Below are 26,151 nucleotides of genomic sequence, written 5' to 3' on the forward strand. Positions count from 1 at the left end.
AACACATGGACTGTTTATTTAGTTAAACACACTTCGTGATCCATGGAGTTTTCAGTTAATCTGAATGAAGCACAGGAGACTAAAGCTGGTTTCCACACACACAGATTTATTCATCATTACGCAGGCTACTCTTTCTTAGCAGCAGCTTTCCTCATCGCGGCCAGAATGTTGCTGAGCTCTTCCCGCTTTCTCTTGGCACGGATGTGAGTTCCCACCTGCACACACACACACACAATTTAAAAAAACCAGATCATGAGGATATTGTGCTGAATATAAATATAATCATTCTAGTTATCTGACAGTTAATTGACAAGAGAAAAAAAAAACTAATTTAAGCTAAAACATCTCATTTATATTTAGTTAAACTTGCTAAAATAAAATATATGAATGCATAAAAAACTACATAGAATACAACTTAAAATTAAAAAGCAATAAAAAAATATTTAAAAAAACATATATATATATTATGCAATAAATTGAAATCTAATTCAAAAAAATAAAGCAAAAATAAATTCAAAAGCAATATTAAATTAAAAATAATGCAATAATTTAATTGAAATTAATAAAAAATACAAAAAAATATATATATTATGCAATAAATTGAAATCTAATTAAAAAAAAAAAATAAGCAAAAAAGAATTCAAAAGCAATATTAAATTAAAAATATATAATGCAATAATTTAATTGAAATTAATAAAAAATACAATTGATTGAAGTGTAAAAAATATGCAAAAATAAAATCTTAATCTATAACGCAATTAAATTGAAATCAAATCAAATTAAAATAATCTAATATGCCATAAATTGAATATTAATAAAAACTTTAAAAGCATCTCGAAAATAAAATAACTTAATTGAAACCTAATTTACAATTGTGAAAAAATATTACAATCTATATGCAAAAATAAAAATCTAATTCAAAAGCAATAAAAAAAATCTTAAATATATAATTCAATTATTTTTATAAAAATTGCACAAAAAAAATGTAATACAATCTAATATGGACAAATGTCAGTAACAACCTTTAGTATCCGAGAACAACAGAATCTGAACTATACATTTTAGTTATTAAAAAAATAATCTTATTTCTTGTCCCAACAATACCATTAATTTTTTTCCAGAAGTTGTACAAATTGTTTACAACATTTTAAAGTTGTTTCAAATGTTTTTATTCCAAGCATGATCCGCCTAACCAATATATAACCAAACTAAAAAAAAAAAAAAGTCCAATTTTGTCTTCCATGATTTGCGATGCAATATGATTAAAACTTTGATGGGGAAACAAAAAAAGTGAATTTTTACAGCTTTTTAGGGACATTTCTTCCCACTATTACACTACAAATCGCTTATAAATGAAATTGAGCTCGTACCCGTTTCTTGATGAACTTGAGCGCGCGCTTGTCCTTGGACACCTTCAGTAGCTCCATCGCGCGCCTCTCGTACGGCGCGAAACCGCACACTTCGCGGATCATGTCACGCACGAACTTGGTGTGTTTGGTCAGACGCTGAAACACAAGAACAAGGTCACTTTAAACGGTTAACCGTCCGTTCCAGTTTTTGAGCATAGACTTGAAAATCACATTTCCAACTATAAATGTCGAATGCTTTGGTCCAACGACTTGAGGTTGGTCTCTTTTTAAATCAGATTATTGTAGAAGTGAAAAAAGTTATAAATATTATAAAACAATAAAAGTTATGGACGTTTCTGTTTATATTTAATAAAGTTTATATTTTTACAAAACATGTTTTATTCAAACTGCTAGAAAATCAAAACCCAAATTCTGAGCAAGTTGTGTCACAAATTTGAGGTTGTTGTGAGATTTTGTTTGGGCGTAGTACCAAACATTTCCACTAGATGACCATCAAACCCCATTAGTAACCATTTAAGGGCTCCTTCATTTCCATAAATGATTTAAGTGACCTGAAACATGTTTTTACATACATCTCTCAATATTTAAGTAGTAGACATCACAATCAGAAGCATTAAGGGTCAGTATTTGATTTCAATTCGACCTTAAAAACACTTTTAAGACTTGCTACGAGAGCCCTGGACTTGCGTTATAGTTCACAATGCATCAAAAAAGAGAAAACTATTGCTTATTCTAACCATTCAAAAAACACTTTTAGACATTTAAAATCTTAATTAAACACACTCTCTGACCAGCAAGTACTCTTCTTGCATATTAATAAATCAGTTGCTCTGTAATATATTTTAAAAAAAAATCACCAGTCACCAAATATCAAAATTACAGTCTTTATGCTTTCCAATGATATACAGTTGGTCAAGATTACTTTAGGTTCAGACTAAGATATTACGGTTTAAACATGTAATGGCAAATAGGCCCACCGGCGGGCCAGTGGTAGTTAACGGGTTAAAAGATGCTCTGCTTTGGTTTCTGAAGGCTTGAATTCAGCTAAACGAGTTTGAAGGTTAAACCAATCTTTAAAATGAAGGTTTATAGAGTGATAGATGTGACTCACCCCTCTCCTGCGGCTCTGTTTGGGCTTGGAGAGGTTTTTGGTCACTGGGTGGCCTTTATTAAGACCAACCGCCATAGGATACCTGATGGCCATGTCTGTGGAAGAGAGAAAAACGAGATTTAATATAACATCATTGATGTGAAAACACTGTCATGTGTGCTGAGGCGGCCGACTGGACAACTTAAAGTCATCTTATATTATAACATTCCATAATATGTGCGAATATGTCACATTTATATTATATAGATTAAGGTTTGTTTATTCTGACAGCGTTTGAGTCGGGGATACCTGAGGTGGAAAACGAACAAACATCGCGGTTTAGTTTCACAAATAATGGCTGGAGATCGCTCGGTTTGAGTTATGTTCCAAAAAACAAGGGATTTTGGGATGATTTGGGACGCGATGGATTAGATATCAACGGGATTTTATCACTCGAGGTTCTCTGGCGATTCATACCTGCGCTTTGCTAACGGCGTCCAGACCGGAAGGACCGTTGCGGGGCGGAAGCTGCGCTTTCAAGCGCGACAGCAAGAAAAGAGTTCGCGGGAAAAATAAGTGGCGCCGCCTAGAAGAGACTCAGCGGTCTTTTGGAGTTCGTCTTTACTAGAGATTACTTTAAAGTTATTATTTTAATGCATGTGTTTTTTTTTCACCCTAATAATAATAGAACCATTCTATTAAGTAAAATCAGTGTGACAATTAAATCACATTTTATTTTCATTCTGCATTATTTCTCTAAATAGGAAAATAATACTACTAATAATAAAAGAAAAAAATATTGCTTATTTTTATTATGAATTATTAATTTCTTTATATTTATATTATTTTGTTGTATCTTTCCGAATTTGGCATTACAATTCCAAAATTAAAAAAAAGCTTTTATTAGGTTTTTTTAAATGCCTTTAAGTGCCTTAAGTCTATTTCCTTGGTTGTTTTTGTAGTATTTTTTTTTTATTTTGTTTCAAATTGAAATTTAAAAATCAATGCGTGAATCATGACCCACAAACAAAAGTAAAAAAAAAAGATAAAACACAAAATATAATATGAAAAATCACAACAGAAAAAAAGTATAGAATAAATACAATATGATTTTATTTAAAAAAGTCGTTTCCACTTCGTTGTTCGTGAATTATAAGCGAAAAAATAAAAAAAATCGATAAGGCTCTTCGAAAATCTAAACAGTAATATTTTAATATAAAAAAATGACAGACATAGTTGTTGGAGGTTTTCGGACTACAACTCCCATAACCACTTTTGCGGAATTTTGGCGCGGTTTTATGTTAGCAGCGCGGCGGCCATTTTCTTTTCACACCTCCGTTTCAGAGACAGCCAACCAGCACTTGGACTACAAAACACGGATTCATTCAAAAACTCACAAAACAGACAAAAACTACCGAACACCACCGGAAAACCGTTCCAAGTGCGACTCGGAGTCCGCTGCGTTCACCGGGCCGAAGTGGAACTGGGGAGGAAGTGTTTATTTGAGCTGAAGTGGGTCTGTAGCGTGAAGCGATATGGCGACCGCAACCCCGAGCCGTGAGTCGAGCCGCGCGACTGCCGCCCAAACCCCGCTGAGCCCCGCGCGGATCACGCGCCTGCAGGAGAAAGAGGAGCTGAGCGCGCTCAACGACCGCCTGGCCGTCTACATCGACCGCGTGCGCTCCCTGGAGCTCGAGAACGACCGGCTGCTCGTCAAAGTCTCCGAGAAGGAGGAAGTCTCGACCAGAGAGGTGCGGAGCCTTTGTGCTGCGTTCACGTGCGATAGATCTGCCTGTTCGAGCAATGATCCTTTCCGAAGCGTTTAACTCGGATTTCTCGTTGTCATTGCGTGTAGATTTAGCGCTTCTAGAAAGCGTCAAATCATTAAAACTTTAGCAGTGTGTTGAGTGATGGCACATCATTTGAAAAATCGCGCGAGGAAGTTATGCATTTTGACACAATCAAGCAAGTGCATTGAAAACCGTGTTTTGCGAATGCAAATATATACTCATAAATGCATTGCATGTAAAAGCAAATGTATGTGAGCTCTATAAAGTGGCCAGTTAACCGTCTCCACATGCCTCTTTAAGTTGTGCGTTTTCTTTTTATTTATGCATGGGTTGATCTGTTAGTAATGCGTGTGTGCGATCAAATTCACGTTAGAAAGCGTGATTCCTAAACTTTTATGTGTTTTCCTGGACTCCTGAGTGTGTGTTCGGGCGTTTTCCTCAAAGTTTGGGAGTGGCTAGATGCACTTTTGAAATTTGAATCTGATCTGAATGGTGACCACATCAAACTGCACCCCTCATAGATCAGACGTGTGGAAAGAAATGCTTGAATGAAGTTTAACGTCTTGTTTTGTCGTATAAAAGCATTCTGTTAAGCACTTTTCTCTCAAACTTAGTTTATGTACTAATAAGGTCTGCTAGTAGTTGCTCAAGGTCTTAATTTGAGAGTTGTAGGGTCCTGAAATCATCAAAATCATCGTGTTATAATGTGTTTGAATCGGTGTTTTTGTCATCATTGATGCAGTTTCCGTTAATATTTTTAAATAGTTTTAATTAAAAAATAAAATAAATTCTCACAATTGCACTGAATTCACTCTTTCACACACAGAATTAAAATAAATTCTGTTTACATCTGTGAAAGTGTTAATTCGGAAGTGTTTGTTTTTAATATTTGTATTATTTTATTATCTGTTTCCAAATATTATTGCCAGTACAATCCTTAAAATAATATTTAAAGAAGCTTTTATTTAGAGTTTTTTAAAAGGTCTTTCAGTGCCTTATCAAGTCAGAATGTCCTTTGTTGCTTTTGTAGTACTGGCGTAATATTTATTTATTTATTTATTAGGCATATTTGTGATCCAATGTTTCAAATTGCACTGAAATTTAAAAAAAATAAAAATAATTGTGTTCATTTTGAACTACCAACAGAAGTACAAATATGGACAACATGAAACCTTGTTTGACCTAGGTTGAAAAAAAGAATAAAAGTATAGAGTAACTATACTATAACATATATTATTAAAAAATATGTTTAATCTTTTTGTTTGTGAATTATAAGCCACCCACAAATGTAAACAAAATATGAAAAAATGCGCAAAAAAGTTAAATGAGCTAAACTCAAACATATATTTAAAAAAAAATGGGCTTCTATTTTTGTATATCTATAATTTGAAGTTTTAGTAAGTTTTTGTCATTTTTAATGTGTATATATTAATGTTTATTAATCTTAGCTTTAGTATTTCAACTTTAAATAAAAATTATCGTATAGTGTGAAACATTTTTTTTTAGTTTTGTTTAATTTTACTACTAAAGTTAAATATGAATAAAAACGAGTGTATTTCTTACGTTTATACAATAAACATAAAATACGCTTTTAAAATAGTTTTTCTTATTTAAAAATAAGTTTGTTTTTCCTGCTTTAATTTAACGATGATACTAATGGTGTGTTTTTCGCTCAGGTGTCTGGGATTAAGTCTCTTTACGATGCCGAGCTTGCGGACACCAGGCGGGTGCTTGACCAAACGGCGCGGGAACGAGCCAAACTTCAGATCGATCTGGGAAAAGCCAACTCTGATCTCGAGGAGGTCACCCGCAAGTGAGTACGACTCAAAAACACACTTGTAATGTCGAAACACCATTCCCATCATAAAATCAGAGAGTTCCAGTCCTTGATTCTGATTGGCTGAGCCAAACACACACCTTTGTTTACGTTTGTGTGTTGCTCGGCAACCACTTTCTTAGAACCACACCTGTTTCTGAGAAGCCACATTGTTTGGTGGAAGAATACTGTTTTATTAATATCATTATTACTTTTATTTTGTGAAACCTTACTAGCTGTTTTATAAAAGCAATAAGCCCCGTGAAGCATCATGCCTATGTTATAAATTCACTGTAAACCACGGCTTCACTGTGCTTATTGCTTTACTTTAATTACCCATAATGCTTTAAGTAAGTGGTCTTTAAACATAAGTTGGGCTTAACTAACCTGGCTTAAATCCGCTTCCATCTGCTGCTTTGTATAATGCGACTAGAACAGAACTTGCATGCATTTGCTTCAGATTTCATGTTCGGTTGATCTCATTGCTAATGAGCGCAAATAAACAGGAAGTGGCTGTTGCTAGGTGCCTGATTGTGGGCGACTGGTTTACTCACAGTAGTGTGTGTGTAACATCTGTAACTTGTCACGCAGATTTCACCAGCTTTATCTGCATTTGGGGAGAATCTGAATTACGTTATAATGAAATGTAAGCGAAGCTTGTGTCGTAGCTACTGAAAAAAAATATAGGAAATCATTTGAAGAGGGATAAAATGTTTTGTTTATCTGAGAAGCGTGTGAAACCCAGCCCACATTAATATTATTCTTATTTGCGATAAAGTATATTTATGTTAATAAAAGCCAACAGTATTGTTTTATATAATATAATATCATATTATTAATAATGTGGTCTGAATTAAATTTATATTTTATATTTATTGTTTACATTTAAAAAGTATATTTCAAGTAATATTTGTTACTATATTAATAAAAAAAATGTATGTGGGTTGTATTGTTTGTATTTTACATTTATCATCTATATTTAAAAGGTGTATTTTTATTGTTCATAATACATTTTTTTTATTTGTATAATTTTTTGTTTTCTTCTGATGTTTCTATTTGTAGTTTTTAAAAACCTTTTGTTTTTGTAATTTCTATATATTATTAGTTGCATATTTTTATGATAGGCTTACGTTTTATATCTTGTTGTGTTTTTATTTCGTTATGACAACTTTTATTATTTATAATAAAAGTTGTTATTTTTTATTATTTACGGCTAATTTACTGTTAATGTTATATTGAATATCGTAGTACAGTTAAAGTTGTACTTTAAACATCTTTATCACACATTTTTGATATGAAAACAAGAAGTCGTCTAACAGATGAATTAAATTAATTCCAAAAACATGATTAATCCACTGACAGCCGTTGTTAAAGATCGATTTGGACTCTTTTTGAATTTGTTTTCCAGCTTTAAGAAGAAGGATGGAGACCTGGCTCTGGCTCAGGCTCGGATCAAGGAACTGGAAGCGCAGTACAACAAGAAAGAGGCGGCTCTCAACACGGCCCTCAGCGAGAACAACTCCCTGTCTGCCGAACTCGCAGACCTCAAGGCTCAGCTGGCCAAAGTAAGTCCCTCAAGCCACATTTCAGCCTCCTCGGCTTCAGAACGAGGTCTAACTGAGGCGTTTGTCTCCTGTTTCAGGCTGAAGATGCTCACGGCCTGGCTAAGAAACAGCTGGAGACGGAGACGCTAGCACGGGTGGATCTGGAAAACCGCTGCCAGAGTCTGACAGAGGAGCTGGAGTTCAGGAAGACCATGTTTGAGGAGGTCAGTTTAATGGTGTCAAAATAAAAGTCCCAATGGTGTCAAAATAAAAGTCATGATAAAATATTGGCCAATTAGTTAATGTGAGACATTGCAGACAAAAAAAACATGAACCTGTCAATTTTTTTATTTTGGGCTTTTTGTCCCAAAGTTTGCTTTATGGCACTTCATAATGTGTTTTTTCAGACTAATGGAAAGAAAGCATTCAAAAGACACTGTTACGTTTTACTTCTATAGCACTTTATCGATTTGTGCAAATAGATTTAAAATATAATACATGTTTTTAAAGGCCGTTTTCTCCCATTAGCATTTACATTTATGCATTTAGCAGACGCTTTTATCCAAAGTGACTTACAGTGCATTCAGGATATAAATTTTACCACTATATGTGTTCCATGGGAATCGAACCCACAACCTTTTGCGCTGCTAACACACAATGCTCTACCACTGAGCCACAGGAACATTTGCATATTTAAACATATTTAGTAAGGTAGTAATTATTAGTTAATTTCACCTGCAGTGTCCAGTCTTAAAAAAAAAAGAAAGCCAAATATCGGCCAACTATTGCTTTATAGTCAGTCTGTGCCCAGGTCAGATGTAACGTGTGTGTGTGTGTGATGCAGGAGGTGCGTGAGACTCGTCGTCATCGTGAGAAGCGTATGGTGGAGGTGGACTCGGGCGTGCAGCAGGACTACGAGTTCAAGCTAGCGCAGGCGCTTCAGGATCTGCGCAGACAGCACGAGGAGCAAGTGCAGATCTACAAGGACGAGCTTCAGCAGACCTTCAGGGCCAAAGTCAGAAACACTAGCTTCACAAATAAACTCGCTGATGGAAACGTGGTTTGTGTGTGAACTAAAATCTTGTCTCTTCAGCTGGAAAACGCTAAGGTGTCGTCTGACATGAACGATAAGGCAGTGCTCACGGCCCGCGAGGAGCTCCAGGAAGCTCAAATGAGGATCGAGGGCCTGAGCTATCAGCTCAGCGCTCTGCAGAAACAGGTACAGACGGCCTAAAGCTAAAGTCTAAATGTCCAAATTGAAAGCCTTTTGAGTTTAAACGTCTGTTCTCTGAGTTCTCCTGTAGTGTTAGAGGAAAACACCACACTATGTTGTGATACTGAGTTAGTGGTTGACCGATATGTGCCAAATATCGGCCGATATATCGGCCTTGGCTATATATCGGTGGACCACAAATACTGAGCAGCAGAAATGTCCCGATGAATTGCTACCTGTTATTCACAGCTTGTCTTTTGTCGCCCCACCGCAGGCGTCTGCCGCCGAGGAGCGCATCCGCGAGCTGGAGGACATGCTATCCAGCGACCGGGACAAGTATCGCCGGCAGCTGGACGACAGAGAGCGTGAGATGGCCGAGCTGAGGGAGTGCATGCAGCAGCAGCTCAACGAGTACCAGGAGCTGCTGGACGTCAAACTGGCCCTGGACATGGAGATCAACGCTTACAGGAAGCTGCTGGAGGGCGAGGAGGACAGGTGAGCGTCTACAGGACCCACATCTTTAAATGCTCAAAGTAATATTCATGTAGAAATGGAGACCAAGTGAGCTGCCATCCTAAACAGCATTTTTGGGCGTTTGGCTTTTGAAACCCATTCAGACAGGCCAGGTTTGGGGAGTGCGATATATCATCTACTATAATATCATTATAGTTGTCTAAACTATATGCGATTTGAGTTGTAGGACTACTGCGCGAGCACATTGAGAGTTCACGCTTTCACTGTGTGATTAAGAATGCACTGAGATAATAGTGCAAATATTTTCCCTGTATGATTTTTTTATATGTATATCTTCTGAAATGGGTAATATGAAGAGTACAGTTTTTTTTCCCTCCAAAACTGTCCAATAAATGGTTAATATTAAGTCACTCACATTTTAGACAGACCAGTTAGTTTTTAGTCAATGACAATAGTATCAAAAAGGGCTGCAACAAACATGATGTGACTGAAGAGCAGATTGCAGAGCTGTTGCAAACTTAAAAACATTGCTATGATCAGATGCTTTCTTAACCGCTGTTTTCTCACCACTGTCATTTGTTGTTTATTTCATTATTTAGAGTAAAGTGCACAGGACATATTTACAGATTCATTTAAACTCTGCTTTCAGCAGCTCTGTATCACAGACACAAACATTTGTTGATACCGATTTCATTAGATTGTGTAGTGTCTTACTGTTTAAATTGATTGATTAAATGTAAGCATTTGACCCCAAAAAAATTATGCATACATTTAATTACGTAAAAAATTGCCTTATAAAGGGAAAAATGTCCATAAAAGGTAAAAATTTATTCAAACTTCTTTTACTCCTGCAAACTAACCACTGTACAAAATGTGTGTAACCTGCTTAACAACATATCTTCAACGTATGATCGAAAATATTCTAGAAAACATTGAGAGATACATTTTTTTTTGTCATTATCGCGCACCCTTTCCTGTGGCCAAAAGTGCTGCCTATTGAGAAAGCATCAAACACATTGGAGCAAGTTTCTCATGTGTCTGATGTCCAGAATGCTTCAAAACTGACTTCAAGACCTAACAATGCTGTACCTTGTCTTCAAATGGTGACTTGTTATCTTTTGAAACATGTCTGAACACGAGTAGTAGGCAGATTACTAGGGTTTTCTAGTGCTTTAGACAAGTCTGCGGGGGAAAAAAAATGCCATCAATGTAGGAAGCCACTTGGTTTTGTGACACAATCAAGCATTTGTCAACGATGCCCACAAACTAGGCGTTGCTGAGTGTTTTGCATCTGTTGATTATTATCGTCTTTCATTGATAGCTGCAGTCCATAACTTGTTCAGAAGTGCTTGCCAAACACTCTTCACATTTTTGTGCTTCATACTTGACATACTTGATGTTTCTGAAGAGTAGGGTAGATTGTAAAATGTTACGCTGGAATGATAATTGTATGTTTCACTTGTACTCGAGAGAACCGAAAGCGGCTCTGTCGAAAAACAGGAGGCCAGAGAGTTAATTTAACAGGAAGTTTTGGAGACCAGGCAGTTTAGACCATCTTGAAGATTGAGACGAGTTAAAGATAGTCTGTGGTTGAGATACAGATGATAGGATGCAAAGGAAAGATGACAGCGAAGTCGTGTAAACATTTGTTTTATTAGAGATGCACAATATTATCGGATCAATATCGGTATTAGCCGATAATGGCTTAAAGTGCAAATATCGGCATCGGCCCGATATTAAAAAAATATGCCAATAAGAGGATTAACTCAGTGTGCTAGTGATTATATCACGTAAACAGTGTTTACAAATGTTAAATCTTAAAATAAAATTTTAAGGATCTCACTGAATCTTTCTGAAAAATAAATTGTGATATATAATTGATTGATTAATTATTTTCAAAGCTTTCAATGTACTGTTCTCATAGAATTACTACATTGTTCATTTAATTCTAACAAACAAGTTTTTATTCAAATCTAACCATAATTTCTGCACAGGAGACTTGTTGTTTTTAAACAAAAGAAATTATCTGTATCGGCTAAAATGAGTTAAATATCGGGTATTAGCAAAAATCCAAAATCATGCATCCCTAGTTTTTATGTATGTGATTTCCGGTTTGTTTAAACGCATGTGCGTCCCGTCTCTAGGCTGAAGTTGTCCCCCAGCCCGTCCTCACGGGTCACAGTGACCCGCACCACAGCGAGCAGCACTTCTTCGTCTTCACGTGGCTCCCGCGCCAAGAGAAAGCGTGTGGAGCTGGAGGAAGCGTCCACCACTGCTCCTAAAGTCCAGATCAGTCAGGAGGCCGAAGCGACGGGAAGCGTCAGTATCGAGGAAATCGACTTGGAGGGGAAATCGGTGACCCTCAGGAACAACTCTGACAAGGTACAGTCAATGGGGAGTTTGGGGAGAAAACAATAAATATCACAATACACAAGTTTCACTTGATGTATTGAGTGAATACACTTCAGACATTTTGGGCTATTTTTGTTTTTTTAATAAAATGAAGTGGTAAGAAACCACTTTTTGTTAAGTTAAATTTTTTTTCAAATTCAGGTTTTTTTCAAATCATTTGTTTGATTTTATTATTCTACTTATTGCATCTGTATATTTCGGTTCCAATACATATCTTTAACGAGTTTATATCTCCACTTCAACAGCATTTAAACTTAGTTTTATTCCTGTGTTTTAAGTTTTTACAGAAGGGTTTGTTCATATATCATTCGACTGATTTTATACAAGCTAGTGAGTTGTCAACCTAGACAGCATTTGAGCATTTTAGCTTTTAAATAGTGTGCAAAAATACTAACCAGGCTTTCAACATACCTTCTAACATGCCTTTGGCCAAACGTGCCACTCATCGAGGAAGTACATTTCTTTACGTTTTTTTTTTCTCTCCACCTTCAGCAGCTCTTACATACACCAAACTTTACAGTTTTAATCCTGACTATATTTTGAAGGTGTTTATTGAGAGGGTTGATCATACAACATTTTATTTCTAAAAACTTAGTGAAAATTACTTTTTTTTTTTTTTCTCATCTGGCATCTGCCAATTTTTCTGATTTGTTAAGTTAAATCCAAAGTGATCTCTATAAAAATTTATATCTAAAAAAAAAAAAAATTTAACCTGGCTTCTGTTCTGGAAAGTAGTTTCTGTTTTGTAAGAATAGTGAGAAATCACAATTACATTTTATTAAATTTTTTCAATTCATTGTCAGAAATGGACTTCCATAGTACTGTGATGTTAAACTAATATTTTACTTTATTGTGCCTTGCTTTCCAAAAGAACAAAGGAAAAAACTAATTCATCGTGATTGTATATATTTTTTTTATTCCAAATTTAGGATCAATCTCTGGGCAGCTGGCGACTAAAGAGACAAATTGGCGATGGAGAGGAAATCGCTTATAAATTCAGTCCCAAGTTTGTCCTGAAGGCTGGCCAGACAGTAAATGTAAGCAAATATGACCATATTTCATTTAATTTTTTTTACCTCAGGACGTTGACTAGATGTTAAACTGTTGGTTCTGTGCAAGGTGTGGGCCGCTGATGCCGGTGTGTCCCACAGTCCTCCTTCAGATCTGCTGTGGAAGAGCCAGAGCTCTTGGGGCACCGGAGAAAAAATCCTCACCTTACTGGTCAATTCAAGCGGAGAGGTATAAAGAACATATTTCTGTCTTTTTCCTTCTTTGTCTTTGAATCCAATTACAAAACATGAACTTGGCTTTCCAGGAAGTGGCGAAGCGAACCGTCATGAAAAGCGTGATAGAAATGGAGAACGGTGATGATGATGAAGATCTCTTCCATAAGCAGGTTGGTAATGAACCACTTGAGATCTAGAACGACGATCTTGAGAGGTTGAGTTATAACCAAATTTCCTCCTTTCCAGGGCGATCCAAAGATCCGATCCAGAGAATGTGCCGTCATGTGATGGAGCCGTGCACCTTTAGTATTTTCCTCCACACAATTCTATCTTTTTTTGTAGAGCCACTACTTTTGTATTTTTTGAATCATGAGTTCATAACACCCTTCCCTCGACCCTTTATTTGTACGGACCTCATTTGTAAATCCAGTTAATCTTGAGCTGCGGCAAACTATGCTGTTTTCAGCCGCAGATAATCAATGAATAGTCTTTCCAGATGCCCGCCGTAGGAGTCAAAGCACTTCCCAAAGGTGGCGACATCCCAGTACATAGCCTTGGTGAACACCATCTGGGAATGAGTCAAATAACCTTAAATCAGAGAGTGTTTGTGCGAGCCGATGACTAATGAATCAGCATATTCATGTCAATGAATCATGTGTTCTCGTCACTGCAGGGTTATGAATGGGGGATTTATGATTATTATTGTTCTGTAGTGCATTATAGCCCGTAACTGACAGCTAAGCGTACCTTATGTTTTTGTGCTTCGCCAACCACATTAACAGGGTGGAAACGAAACAAGATTGTTTCGTTGACTTCTAAACTGTTTAAAGTAATATTATTGATTCATGCTTTACATAGTATTATGTATTTTGGAATCAGTGATTGAGACATTTTTTAAACTAACAACCCCCCCCCCCCCCCCCACAATCTAAATAGTCAATGGAAGTTAAAAAGTACAGTGTTTGAGTTCATTCAAATATTAAAAACACTTTCAGTTTATTCAAATATGAAGGAAAATTCAGGTTGAATGTTTAATTTGATTGAATTTACCATATGGTTAATAGTTATTAAATTCTGCATTGAAATTGGACCGGAATCAACACACTTTTACAAAAGCGCAGATGCTCATGCAGATCCACCTAAGAAATGGACAATGAATGAAACCAATTTGACTTGTTAAATTTCCTTTTATTTATTGCATTGCTCAAATTACAACCTACTTGAGAGACTCCGAAAAAAACTAAAACCCATACTTTATATGCTGAATCCAGTGAGTAATCTGGATCCATCCACCCTGTCGATTTCGGTTGCGTTTAAGTTTTACGATTTGTTTCTTATTTTAAATGTTTCTTAGAAAATTATGCATGTGACAAATTTTTTATAAGAGTGTTACTGTGAGCTCTAGGGTTAATGCTTCAACTTTTCACGCAAACTGTGTAATACGGCGGTTTGATTTTTAGCTACAATCATATATTTTTGATAGTTTTTTCCTAAGGATTTTTTAAATCCTAGTGCACAAGGAGTCTTTAAATACATTTAAAACTTACATTAAACGTCTTATAAATGTGTGAATATATTCAGTGTGGTGTGTACAAAATAAATGACCTGGGAAGCATTTTAAGAATTCTTTTTTTTTTTTTTTTTTTTTTTAAGGAAATTCATTGCGTAAATTTTATTTTAATTTTTTTTATGGGGTTATCATTATCTACGTTTACTTTTTAGGGTTCTTTCGAAGGTTCTTTGAGAACCAATTGTTTGATAGCGTATCAAGGGTAAATTGGGGCACACAGATTTGTTAAATTCAAGAGAAATTGAGTTCAAGTAAAGTTGTATTTGTGTGCATTAGTTACTTGGCCTCTGAGCTAATAAAATCTACCTTTTTGTTTAATTTACTTCATATGACGTGAATGCCAAACACCTGCACATCTGTGAATTTTAAATGTAGCTTCTTTTAGTTACGAACACTGTTTTCATGAGGAAAGTCATTTCCTTGTTCTTTCAGGTTTTATTAGACAGGGCTGTGACTTATGTAACGGATACAATGTGCTTTGGTATATTTAATACGAAATTGTCAATCTGTCATTGTAATAATCTACTGTAAAGTAAAAGCTGGTATTTGAACTACCATCAAAAGATAGAAATGTGAGTTCAAGGCTGTAAAAAATGAGCCATAGATTGTGAACTATGAATCCAATTTGTTATGGGATAAATTGTACGAAAGCCTACAAGAAGAGGGCGCCTATCAAAAGTTTTTCATTAATCTATTTTACTTTGATTTGTCTTTTGTATGCAATATCCAATAAATGTTTTACATATTAAGTTGTGCCATTGTCTGTTATGAGAAGCAAACTCTTAATGACTAAACGATTAACAATTCTGCTGGTTTTTGGAGTTGGAGGTCAGTACATTAATGCGATGAAACACTTTACAGTGGTTTAACATGGTTTAATGTGCCAAAAAAACACCCATCACAGTAAAAGGCAAACTGCAAGCACCAGGTAAGGTTTCAAATTAGTGTTTATAGGTGGCTTACTTGCATTTTTATTTTAATAATATGGAAGCGACGAGTAGTGGCTGACTGGGACAGTAAATCAGGCCGGGAATTGACTCCACCTCTGTCAACTCTTTATCTCTTTCAGTTGTTTGAATTGGGTTAAGAATATTCCTACTACAAGCAACTGCACAATAAAATACAACAGAGAAAAAATAAACTGACTTACTTTTTTTTTTTTTTTTAGGTAGGTCTTGCATTAGATTTTAAGTACAGAATTTAAATAAAGTAATAAAATGTAAAACAGCATTGCATTTTCGACTATAAATTAAATGCAAAATGTCTCAGTTCACATTATTTTAATCTCTGATCTCGTGTGCAAGTGTTTTGTTTGCACGTATGTCATTGCAGCAGCACATTTAACTTTAATTGTAATTACACTGACTGGATCTACCTGTGAATCAAATTATTTTAATGCACCCCTTTTAGCCAATCAGAATCAAATATTCAGACAAACTACGGTATAAATAGATTTATTAGAGTAACCATTCAACAAACCAAGCAACTAATGGTTGTGTTAAGGAAAAAAAGAACACTTTTTGTGTTTGTGTCAATTTGCTAAAGTAGACAGTAGTGTTCCTGTAGCTCAATTGGTAGAGCATTGTGGGGTTGGGGGTTCGATTCCCCAGGAACACTTGATAGGTAAAAAATTGATAGCCTGAATGCACTGTAAGTCGCGTCTGCTAAATGCATAAATTTAACTTCATTTAATTTCACTTGAAGAGCAGTCTGTAGATTAAGATGAAGGTCCAATTTTGACTTTCTATTCATAAAAAAAAATTTGAAAATGCAGTAGAAATACTAAACTGAAAGGAAACAACACTAAAAACAAATACTCACAATTTGTGGAACCCGAAGAAATGGGAACATGTCCATGACCTCTCATGTTGATTTTGTCATTAAATCAACTCTTTTAAAAAGAGCGCATCTCATTCGATTTTTGATATGTTGGTGTAGTCAGGTTGTCTTTTACGTAGTTCAGCATTAAAAGATTAAAGATAAAACACTTTTTAAACACTTCACTGTCATTAATTTAGCCTTATATATTATATATAGCGAATAATTTGAGTCAGTTCGGGAGTTCGTAGTGGGTTCTCGAATCATTTGAGTCATTTCGGGACTTCGTAGCGGGTTCGCGAATCATTTGAGTCATTTTGGGGATCGCGAATCATTTGAGTCATTTCGGGAGTTCAAAAGGGTAGAGTTGTGACGTTCGCGAACGAACCGATTCTTTTGAACGGCTCATAAACATGAACGATGGGAGCCGAGTCGCGACTGGAGAGGAGCCGTTCTTTCTATCGTTCTTTTTTCCTATGCGTGTTCATACAAATGAGCTCCGCCAGGAGACAGAACAGTTATAGGGGGAGGGGCGCACCCAGCGCAGGCCAACCCTTTATAGCGTGATGATATTAGTTATTAGTTGTGCATGCATTTACATTGCATTTTGTGTTCATTTAAAACTTATTTTAAAATCATTAAAAATGTTCTTTTGTGATACTGTACTTGTATAGAAATGTTTCACTAAAAGCTGTTTTCCACAGACATTCATTGCAGCCCACTTTGTTATTGTTCATTGACTTGAAGGGGCTGATGTCCTATTTGCAAAGTTTACAGTAGTAATAGTATGTAGTATGTAGACATTTCCATTTTATTTATTCTAATTTTATCTACTTAAAAAAAAAATAGTTTTCTATCAAAATGTTCTTGTGTGATAACAATGTTCTTGTGTGGAAGTGTTTGTAGTAAAAGCTGTTTTGCACAGAAATTCATTGCAGCCGGCTTTGTTTTTTATGTTTATTTGTGAGTAGGTATTGTATGAATAACATAAGTCAACGTAGTTTTACACACACACACACACACACACACACTTTGTACTAAAGGTAAATCAAAATAATGATGTCACTGTCTAAGCAGAGGGATTTGTGCAACCCTATGGAATATAGTCGACACATGAGAAATGAGGTAATAATCAATATTTCAGAATAATTCAAACTCAGATAGTGGTGTGTGATATCTGAGCTTTAATTATTTGACTACAAATCTCACCTCATAATACCTCCCAGTGATTATTTCCAGGATAAACTGAGATGCTCCCAAGCTGGCTTCTTAAAACTGACTAAATATTTAAAAAGAGCCAAAAGAGCCATTCTTTTGAACGGCTCTTTGAAAGGAACGGATCGCGAAGATCCGGATCCCCTCAAAGAGCCATAAATCCCATCACTACAAAAGGGGTTCGCGAATCAATCTAGTCAGTTTGGGGATCGCGAATCATTTGAGTCAGTTCGGGAGTTCGTAGCGGGTTCGCGAATCATTTGAGTCATTTCGGGAGTTCAAAGGGGGTTCGTGAATCAATCTAGTCAGTTTGGGGATCGCGAATCATTTGAATCAGTTCGGGAGTTAGTAGCGACTTCGCGATTCATTTCAGTCAATTTGGGGATCGCGAATAATTTGAGTCAGTCTGGGAGTTCGATACGGGATCACAAATCATTTGAATCAGTTCGGGAGTTCAGAGCGGGTTCGCGAATTTGAGTCAGTTTGGGGATCGCGAATCAGTTCGGGAGTTCAAAGCGGGTTCGCGAATCATTTGAATCAGTTCAGGAGTTCGAGCGGGATCGCGAATCATTTGAGTCATTTTGAGAGTTCGGGCAGTGGCGGGTGACCAATAGAGGGCGCTAGGGCGCCGCCCTCCCTGAACCACACATGCAAAATTATAATCATATAAATGATTTAAATGTATTTATGTATGATATATACATATATATTAGAAATATATAAGAAAATCATTCGTTGAAAATATAATTTTCACAAATACCATTGGCGTTTCTCAATGTCAAGGAAGGATCCTCGGAAGCCAGAATTTAGGTCCCTCGCTACAGCCCTTCTGGACAGGCTAAGTACTATACTAGACTTCCCAGAGCCTCTACAACACGCTGGAACATTCAAAGTCGCGCTGTAAACACTGTGTACGAACACAAGGATGACCTTTTGAAATGTTTTCAGATCATCAGAGACTCAGGGAACTTTGATAACACAACTGTCAGAGAGGCAGGGGGTTTTGTGAGGATGCTTGAACACGAGGCTTTCTGTTTTTTCCTTGCATTGTTTCACAAGATCATGCCAAATGTAGACATGCTATTCAACCAGCTGCAGAAGAGGAACATCGACCCTGTCTACATTAAATCCGCTGTCCAGGGATTCACAAACAACATGCAAGCAATCAGGTAAATGCCTTAGTTTACTATTGTCTGATAAAGCTGCTGTTGTTAGAAAGATTCATTGTTAATTTTTATCTTTATTTTTTTTTAATCCCCTTTCCTCTGTGGGTACAGTGCATCATCTGAACAGCAGCACCAGCCCAAAAAGCGACAGAGGACACTGGGACCAGGAGAACAACAAAGGCTAGCTACAGAGGTAACACACACAAAACATCAAAAGATGGCGTATAGATTATAATTCTAAAGAAAATGAAATAGAGTAATTATAGTTATATTGTAAATTATTGTTTTTGTGTGTGTGTGTATAGAAGCAACATATGCCATAATCTTGCTTCTGTGTGTAAGTGGATATAACATCTTTTAGTGACCAATAAAAGGAACTAATATCAGTCCAGTAGCATAAAAATAGCCACTGTATTACAATGTTAAGCACTAGTTTGACCAAATAGTAAACTTAACCAGTCTACTTTTTAATTGAACTAAAAAATGTGTAAAAGGAAATAATTACATCACTAACTTTTAAGACTAGTCTAAGAAAACCATGTAGCTGGCCACAGTTATAAAACAGATTGACCAAGTCTTCATAACCGTAGCAAAAAAAAGTGCTGATCAGTTAAAAGTAGCATGATAATGGGAAAATAAGTACTGAATATTCCAGACTATAAGTCGCACTTTATTTCATAGTTCGGCTGGTCCTGCGACTTATAGTCAGGTGCGACTTATTTATCAAAATTAATTTGACATGAACCAAGAGAAAACATTACCGCTCTATGCTGCTCCTGTTATCTACACTGAAAACATAGAGCGCCCTCTCGCGGCTGTAGACGGTAATGTTTTCTCTTGGTTCTTGGGTCTAAATGTGACTTTTTATTCCAGTGTGACTTATATGTTTTTTTCCTCATCATGACGGATTTTTGGACTGATGCGACTTATACTCAGGTGCGACTTATAGTTCCAAAAATACGGTACATAATATACTTACTTGTAGCAGAAAATGGGTTGTTTCAAGCTCAAAACAGAACTGTCCCTCATCTATGAGAACCCTGAGTTTGGGGTTGGCAGTGGTGCCGTACCTCTGAACCAGTTTTTCATTGAGAACAATCTTCAGAGTACTTTCACAGAGACTGTCAGCCTTCTCAAGATCATAATCTTTGAAGAGGATCAAGACTTTCCTAAGAAATACAATGACCCAGGATCGCCTTAATGCTTTGGCAATGCTTTCGATGGAGAAGAAACTCGTCAGAGACATTCCTGACTTCATTGAGAAAGTCATTGAGAAATTTGTCAATCAGAAGGAGAGCAAAATTCCTGTACAAATAAGTAAAAAAATAATGCAGGTTTTTTCACCACATCGATTTTCTTGTACATGGTTATCCTCAGAGTCATGGAAGTATCCAGAATTTAACTGCGACTTGTAAATTAACTGTTCAGAGATGCTTTAATGAATAAACATGTGACCAGATGTTCTTAAACTGTGTCTGAATTTCAATAAATCATATTGCAGCACTTGCTGAAATTGTTTGCTGTGCCAGTGTGCCACACAGCCACACTTAAGAACATTTTCACCAGCCGCCACTGAGTTCGGAGCCGGTTCGCGAATCATTTGAGTCAGTTTGGGGATCGCGAATCATTTGAGTCATTTTGGGAGTTCGGAGCTCAAAGTTCAAATAATTGGGGTTCGTAGCGGGTTCGCGAATCATTTGAGTCAGTTTGGGGATCGCGAATCATTTGAAATCAGTTCGGGAGTTCGGAGTGGGATCGCGAATCATTTGAGCCAATTTGCGGGATCGCCAATCATTTGATTCAGTTCGGGAGTTCGGAGCGGGATCGCGAATCATTTGAGTCAGTTTGGGGTCGCAAATCATTTGAGACAGTTTGGGGATCGCGAATCATTTGAATCATTTCGGCAGTTCGTAGCGGGATCGCGAATCATTTGAGTCAGTTTAGGGATCGCGAATCATTTGAATCAGTTCGGGAGTTCGGAGCGGGTTCGCGAATCATTTGAGCCTAAAATGATAATTCTGACCGACCTGCTCCCTTACTGGCTAACATGGCTGGGATTTTGCAGCGATTTGCTGCGTCTGTGGTCAGGGCTTTTCTCCTTTTTATTCGTTCCGTCTCTGCTCATTTATGGCTCCATTTTTTGCGTGATTTTCTAAGATAAAGCCTGCCTCTGGATATAGCCAATTAGGTGCTTCGCTGATGTTTGGTGATGTGGTGGTGTCATTTTCACTCCGCGATCGGCTGATCCGTAGATTCATAAAACCGTCAATTAATTCACAGTTAGATAACAGCCAGGCTGATCGACGGCACCCGGCAGCCCAGAATGACTGCAGGCCACCGGGAAATGCCCCGTGCTCCCGATGGCCAGTCCGCCCCTGGCGACGAGATGGAAATAGTTTATTGTACGTGGCACAATTTGAGTTATTAATGCATGAATTGTATAGCCATGCAAGAATCTGTATGTTGCTGTTATGAATAATTCAAGACAATGTCATGTTTGAAATGCACAGATACGCCAAAAAAGTAGTTACATTAAGGCATCGCTCTGTGATTATTACCATATTCAGTCTTGTATCAGTCGCCAGTATGTTGTGCATCACCGTGTACCCACTAGAGTGCACCACACTCTTAAAAATATATGTCCTTCAACGTTTGATTTCTCAATTGATGACAGATGCAATGTCTCTGGCTGTTTTTCTTTGTTTTGTTTTGACTCGGTGACCTCTGTGTTAGGTGCTGTATTCAGCAACGCCTCTGAAAACCCGTAATATTACGTTCTTCACACAGCCAGCGCTAGAAAAGAGATCAACAAGCTCATCTTTAGTGTTCCATTAAAGAAAAGGGCTTTCAGTGCAGAGCGTGGTGTGTTTGTACCAGACCGCCCACCCACACACTCCTCAATATCTGCTCTTCCCACTGTCTCGCAGTCATTAGTGTGCTGCAGTGGGGACCCGGCCGTCTAGACCTTTCCATTATCCCTGCAGTGAGGAAAGGTCGCTCGTTCTCGCTCCACGTCTTTCATTCTCTCTCTTTCTTCCTCCCACTCACCCCCAATCACACATCCGCTGGCCGAGGCTCCCACACACCCACGATTTCAACACCCACACTGTGTGCTGGTGAGCCAGAGTGTGGTAAGTGCTCCGCGTTGGACACGTACCAAGCGACTCTGGCTCAAAAGCAAACAAATCAACATAACATTCATACTTGGATGCCCAGAATTGACTATACGCTTAAAAATAAAGACCACGAGAGGTTTTCGCAGTGATGCCATAGATCCATTGACCCTAGCTGTCCAGGAGCAGGATTGGTGACCCTTGCCATTGAAAAACCATTTTGGGTTCCCAAAAGAACCAAACCTAGAGTTCAGTTCCAGTCCTGCTCTAACACATCTGTCTGTAATCATCAAGTGCTCCTAAAGATCTCACACTGATATGTTTTTGTTTGAAAACACATTTTTCTCCATTTTGGCTTTTATTCCAAATCGATTCTGCATTTTTGTCAAAGAAAACATCTTGTTAATCATGTGATGCGTATTGTACCAACAGATATTTGACCTTGGACCACAAAAGAGTCATAAGGTTTTATACATCATCTGAACGCTGAATAAATAAACTGTTAGGATAGGACAATATTTGGGAATCTGAGGGTGAAAAATAAATAAATAAGAAAATCACATTTAAATTGGTCCAAATTAAGTTCTTAGTAATGCATATTACTAATGATAATACATTTTTGGTATATTTACGGTATGAAATTTACTAAATATCTTAATGGAACATTATCTTTACTTAATATTCTAATGATTTTTGGCATTAAAGAAATACCGTGCCCAAACACCATTGTACTTCCATTGTAGCATCCTACACTCAGGCTTTAAAAGAGCGTTTTCACAGCGATTCAATAGAAGAACCGTTTTTGGTTCCCTATGGAACATTTTAAAAATCAAAATAAGCTTTTTCACTAAAAAGAACGGGTCTGTTCCATGGATGTTTTAAATTCTTGCCAATAAAGAACCTTTATTTTTAGGAATGTAAGTCAAACTTATCCACATTGGCACTGTGCAATGTCCAATCACGTGTTAATGCCACTTGAAGCTAAAGAACATCTCAGTCTATTTGTTGACCGCCAGTGTCTTCTCACAAAGTGCACTGAAAGTCCAGGTGAATGCTATTGTGTTGTGTCGCTGTCACATTACTACAAATGTCCAGTTTGAACGCCCTCCCACCAATGACAGCACCCCACTGCGAGTGAGAATGGGGCGTCTTTCACCAAACAACACAGCGATACACAACGCCATTCATTACTCGCCCTCTCCCATTTCATCTGGTGCTCTCTTACCTTCAGTGCGATTGACAAGTTACTGTTAATTATGTCTTTCCTCAATAAAGGTTATCTAATAATTGTTTTCGCAGCTGGCCTTTAAATATCCAAATGCCTCTCATTGATTGCCATAAATTGGATGCTTGGGACCAAAATGCAGTCTATCTCTTAAAACCAGTTCCTTCTAAATCTAAATATGAACTTAAAATTGGTATCCGATCATCTCAGGAAAGAGGACTGGGAATTCATTTAGGACCGTGAATCAAAATGCATTGGTTATTCAATCATTTGCACAGTGACCTGCCAAAGCCATTTTAAAATTCACTGGAGCTAAAAATAACTGGGCTCCAGAGCATGGGGCGGATCGTGCCATTGTCACTGTGGACAGTCCTCCTGTGGAAAAAAAGTTTGCCGTGTACACAACATAACAGTACGCTAAGCTTTTTCACCTGCTATCACAACATCAACAGCTCTTTAATGAATCCCTGTAACCCAGATCCATATTTCCTTCACTTCCTTGTATTCTCTGGCATGGCACTTAACCACGTTCCACTCTAGTGCACATTAAACCCAACCTCGTCCCCTGTTAAGACAAGAAGTCTTCACCTTGTAGGCAAGAGTCAAGTCACAAGAGAGAAATGCTCTCTAGACAGAATCTGTATGACAGTGAAAGTTATAGAGTTTATGTCAGGCCAAGCCAAGCCAGACAGGCTTCAACTCTTAATGATGAAGTAAATTAACTGTGATTTTAGCTTTACACATTTTGCTAGTACATTGCAGCAACATCCTAAAAAAAGTTCACAAGTATTTCAAGCTATTTTTTATAAAATATTTTCGAATAGCATATTTGTTTTCCATTCCATATATACAAAAGAGTTTATAGTGTAGTCTTAATTTTTCACTTGTTTAGGTTTTTTAAAAGTCTAATTATGTACAGACCCAGAGGACATCAATATGAAAATAAACCTGAAAATAATGACTGTTTTCAGACAGGTGTCCCCCTGTTTATCACTTGTTGGACAAGCACACTGATGCAAAACAGCATTGGTTTGATAGAGCCACACTTCAGAGGAAATCCACCTACAAAAGCCTTACTTATAGCCGTCTCTGCATATTAAGATTACAAGAGAGTATTTTGACACTAAAAATTGCATCAGCTTTAAGCTTACACTAAAAAATAAAAAATAAATGTCAATGCTGAAAAATGAAAGGGAACTTGGACGTTCTGATCCGATCAAAGGTGGTACTTCACCTCAAGGGATTGAGAACAGCTAAAATATTCCTACCTTTCAACAAGATGAACCTTCAGCTAATAGAGAACAAAAGAGTCCTGGACCAAATGAACTGTCCATCTGCCTAAAGCAAATCTTTCTTATTTGTTGCAGCAGAGTGTGTGTGGGAGGGCGGCTTGATTTGTAGACGATCTGGTGCGTTTGTAAAGAGGTCTGGATAAGTGAACATCATTCATAAGCATGAATAAAAGTATAAATAATCGTAAACCAGCACTCATTTAGTAGATGTCTTTATGCAAAGCATAAATAGTTATAGTGACAGTCCAATGGGAAAAACAAGAATTCTGACATTTACTTACCTTTATGTCATTCCATATACATTCAAAATACAATATCAGTGCACTGCCATAAAGCTGTATTATGGCTTCAAAAGACTGAGAATATAGTGTAAGGGTTGCCTTTTATGATCAGTTTTTGGAGCTTAACTTAAAAAAAACAAAAAACATTTCTCTTGATGGGGGATATGGCTATACATTGACAACAACAACACTCATTAAATGGGGTTTTCACGGGATGAAATTGAAAAATGTGGACTTGCAAGAACCAGTTGCCCACTATGAATCTAATCAAACGTGCATTTTACCACAGAAAGCACAGCAAACGCTGCACGACAAATTAATACTCATGTCTGCTCAGGGGCTTCAGGGCAAAATAAAACAATCGTGGTCAAAAACATATTAATCTTGGCAGAATACAATGCATAATGTAATGATATGAACACGATGACACATTAAGCACAGCCGGCTGCTATGCAGGACAGCTTCCCCCCGTCGAGTTTGTTGTGCTTGTATGATTTTAAATTGGCGCAAACTGTGTCCTTTACTGCCTTATCATGCTTTTGACTTTACCGTGCCGCTGTCTGTTAACCTTAATGCCTGCTGTGCCGGAAGGTGAACAATGGGGTGAACGCCTGTGTTATTCACTGCAAAGGTCTCACAAAATCTGAGTCATAATCCTGGAGCCACTGGTGCTTTTGGTAATTGGGTGTTATAATATTCGGGATTGGAGAAGCCAAGAATTTAAATATTAGTAATCTGAGGAAGGGCATCTAGCCTAGCGTTTCCCAACCTGTTTTAATCTATGTACCCCCTAAGCACAATCAAATCTACTTCTGAGTTGTTACTGTGTGCACATGTTTTTTCTCTACACAAAAAAACTACCTCAAATATTCATATTTTATCACATTGTAACAGCTACCAGATGGGATCTTTTCTAATGTACTTCTGCCAAAAAAAAGTACCACAATACTTAACTAGATTACCCAGCAAGACTACATAAGACATCAAAAAACGTGCTGTTTGGCAAGTTTTACCAGCTATAGTTTGCAGGAGATTTAAATAATAAAAGTTACATTTTACCACAGTAGAGACAGCAAATCATGGTCAAAAACGTATTAACCTTGATAAAATCCAATGCATGATCAAGTACACCCAACCACCAATCCAGAGACGGGTTGATTTGAACTCATCTACTTCTGTCCGGTGACTGTTTTAATGGGATTAGCCAGTACTAGCATTGCCAATAAAACTACCAATGCTCATTTGAATTTATTAGAAAGACCATACTGGCAGATATGTTTTACAGGTGATCAACACGGTTGATCTATCTATCAAACTATCATAAACCAGCCTGAACCCAATGGTGGCCTAAGCTTTCCTTCAGTAGGTTGAATTACGCTAACTATACAGAAAATGATGATATAAGCGCCTAATTAAACCCAACATTGCATTGTAAGGTTAAATCCTTTAACTTGGTTCTTGCTAACAGCTCGAGTCAGTCAGACTTCCACAGTTCGGTGGAACATCTTCAAAGCAGTTTGGCCACGAATGTATTTT

General features: G+C 37.1%; 2 protein-coding genes and 1 long non-coding RNA gene across 4 annotated transcripts in view; 2 read left to right on the top strand and 1 right to left on the bottom strand.

The window, feature by feature from the left end:
* The window catches only part of LOC113064690 (uncharacterized), a 163,471-nt gene that overhangs the window by 42,935 nt on the left and 94,385 nt on the right, over positions 1-26,151 (top strand). The gene's annotated exons all lie outside the window — the stretch shown is intronic.
* Positions 87-3,065, bottom strand: rpl36 (ribosomal protein L36). Of its 2 annotated transcripts, none has more exons than XM_026235556.1 (4): positions 2,938-3,065; positions 2,482-2,576; positions 1,371-1,505; positions 87-215 (listed from the first exon to the last, which is right to left on the bottom strand). In XM_026235556.1, exons 2-4 carry the CDS (start codon positions 2,572-2,574, stop codon positions 126-128), a joined length of 318 nt encoding a protein of 105 aa, XP_026091341.1. In that variant the 5' UTR covers positions 2,575-2,576; positions 2,938-3,065; the 3' UTR covers positions 87-125. The 2 variants fall into 2 exon arrangements, with proteins under 2 accessions (XP_026091341.1, XP_026091342.1); XM_026235557.1 differs by having other exon boundaries at positions 2,770-2,949.
* lmnb2 (lamin B2) lies at positions 3,773-15,254 on the top strand. Its single transcript, XM_026235531.1, has 12 exons — positions 3,773-4,211; positions 5,927-6,063; positions 7,475-7,631; positions 7,709-7,834; positions 8,455-8,625; positions 8,704-8,829; positions 9,098-9,318; positions 11,442-11,679; positions 12,639-12,746; positions 12,829-12,948; positions 13,025-13,105; positions 13,182-15,254. The coding sequence occupies exons 1-12, from the start codon at positions 3,996-3,998 to the stop codon at positions 13,221-13,223; spliced, it is 1,743 nt and encodes a 580-aa protein (XP_026091316.1). The 5' UTR covers positions 3,773-3,995; the 3' UTR covers positions 13,224-15,254.

The sequence above is a fragment of the Carassius auratus genome, chromosome 47 (genome assembly GCF_003368295.1).
Source record: "Carassius auratus strain Wakin chromosome 47, ASM336829v1, whole genome shotgun sequence".
Lineage (NCBI taxonomy): Eukaryota > Metazoa > Chordata > Actinopteri > Cypriniformes > Cyprinidae > Carassius > Carassius auratus.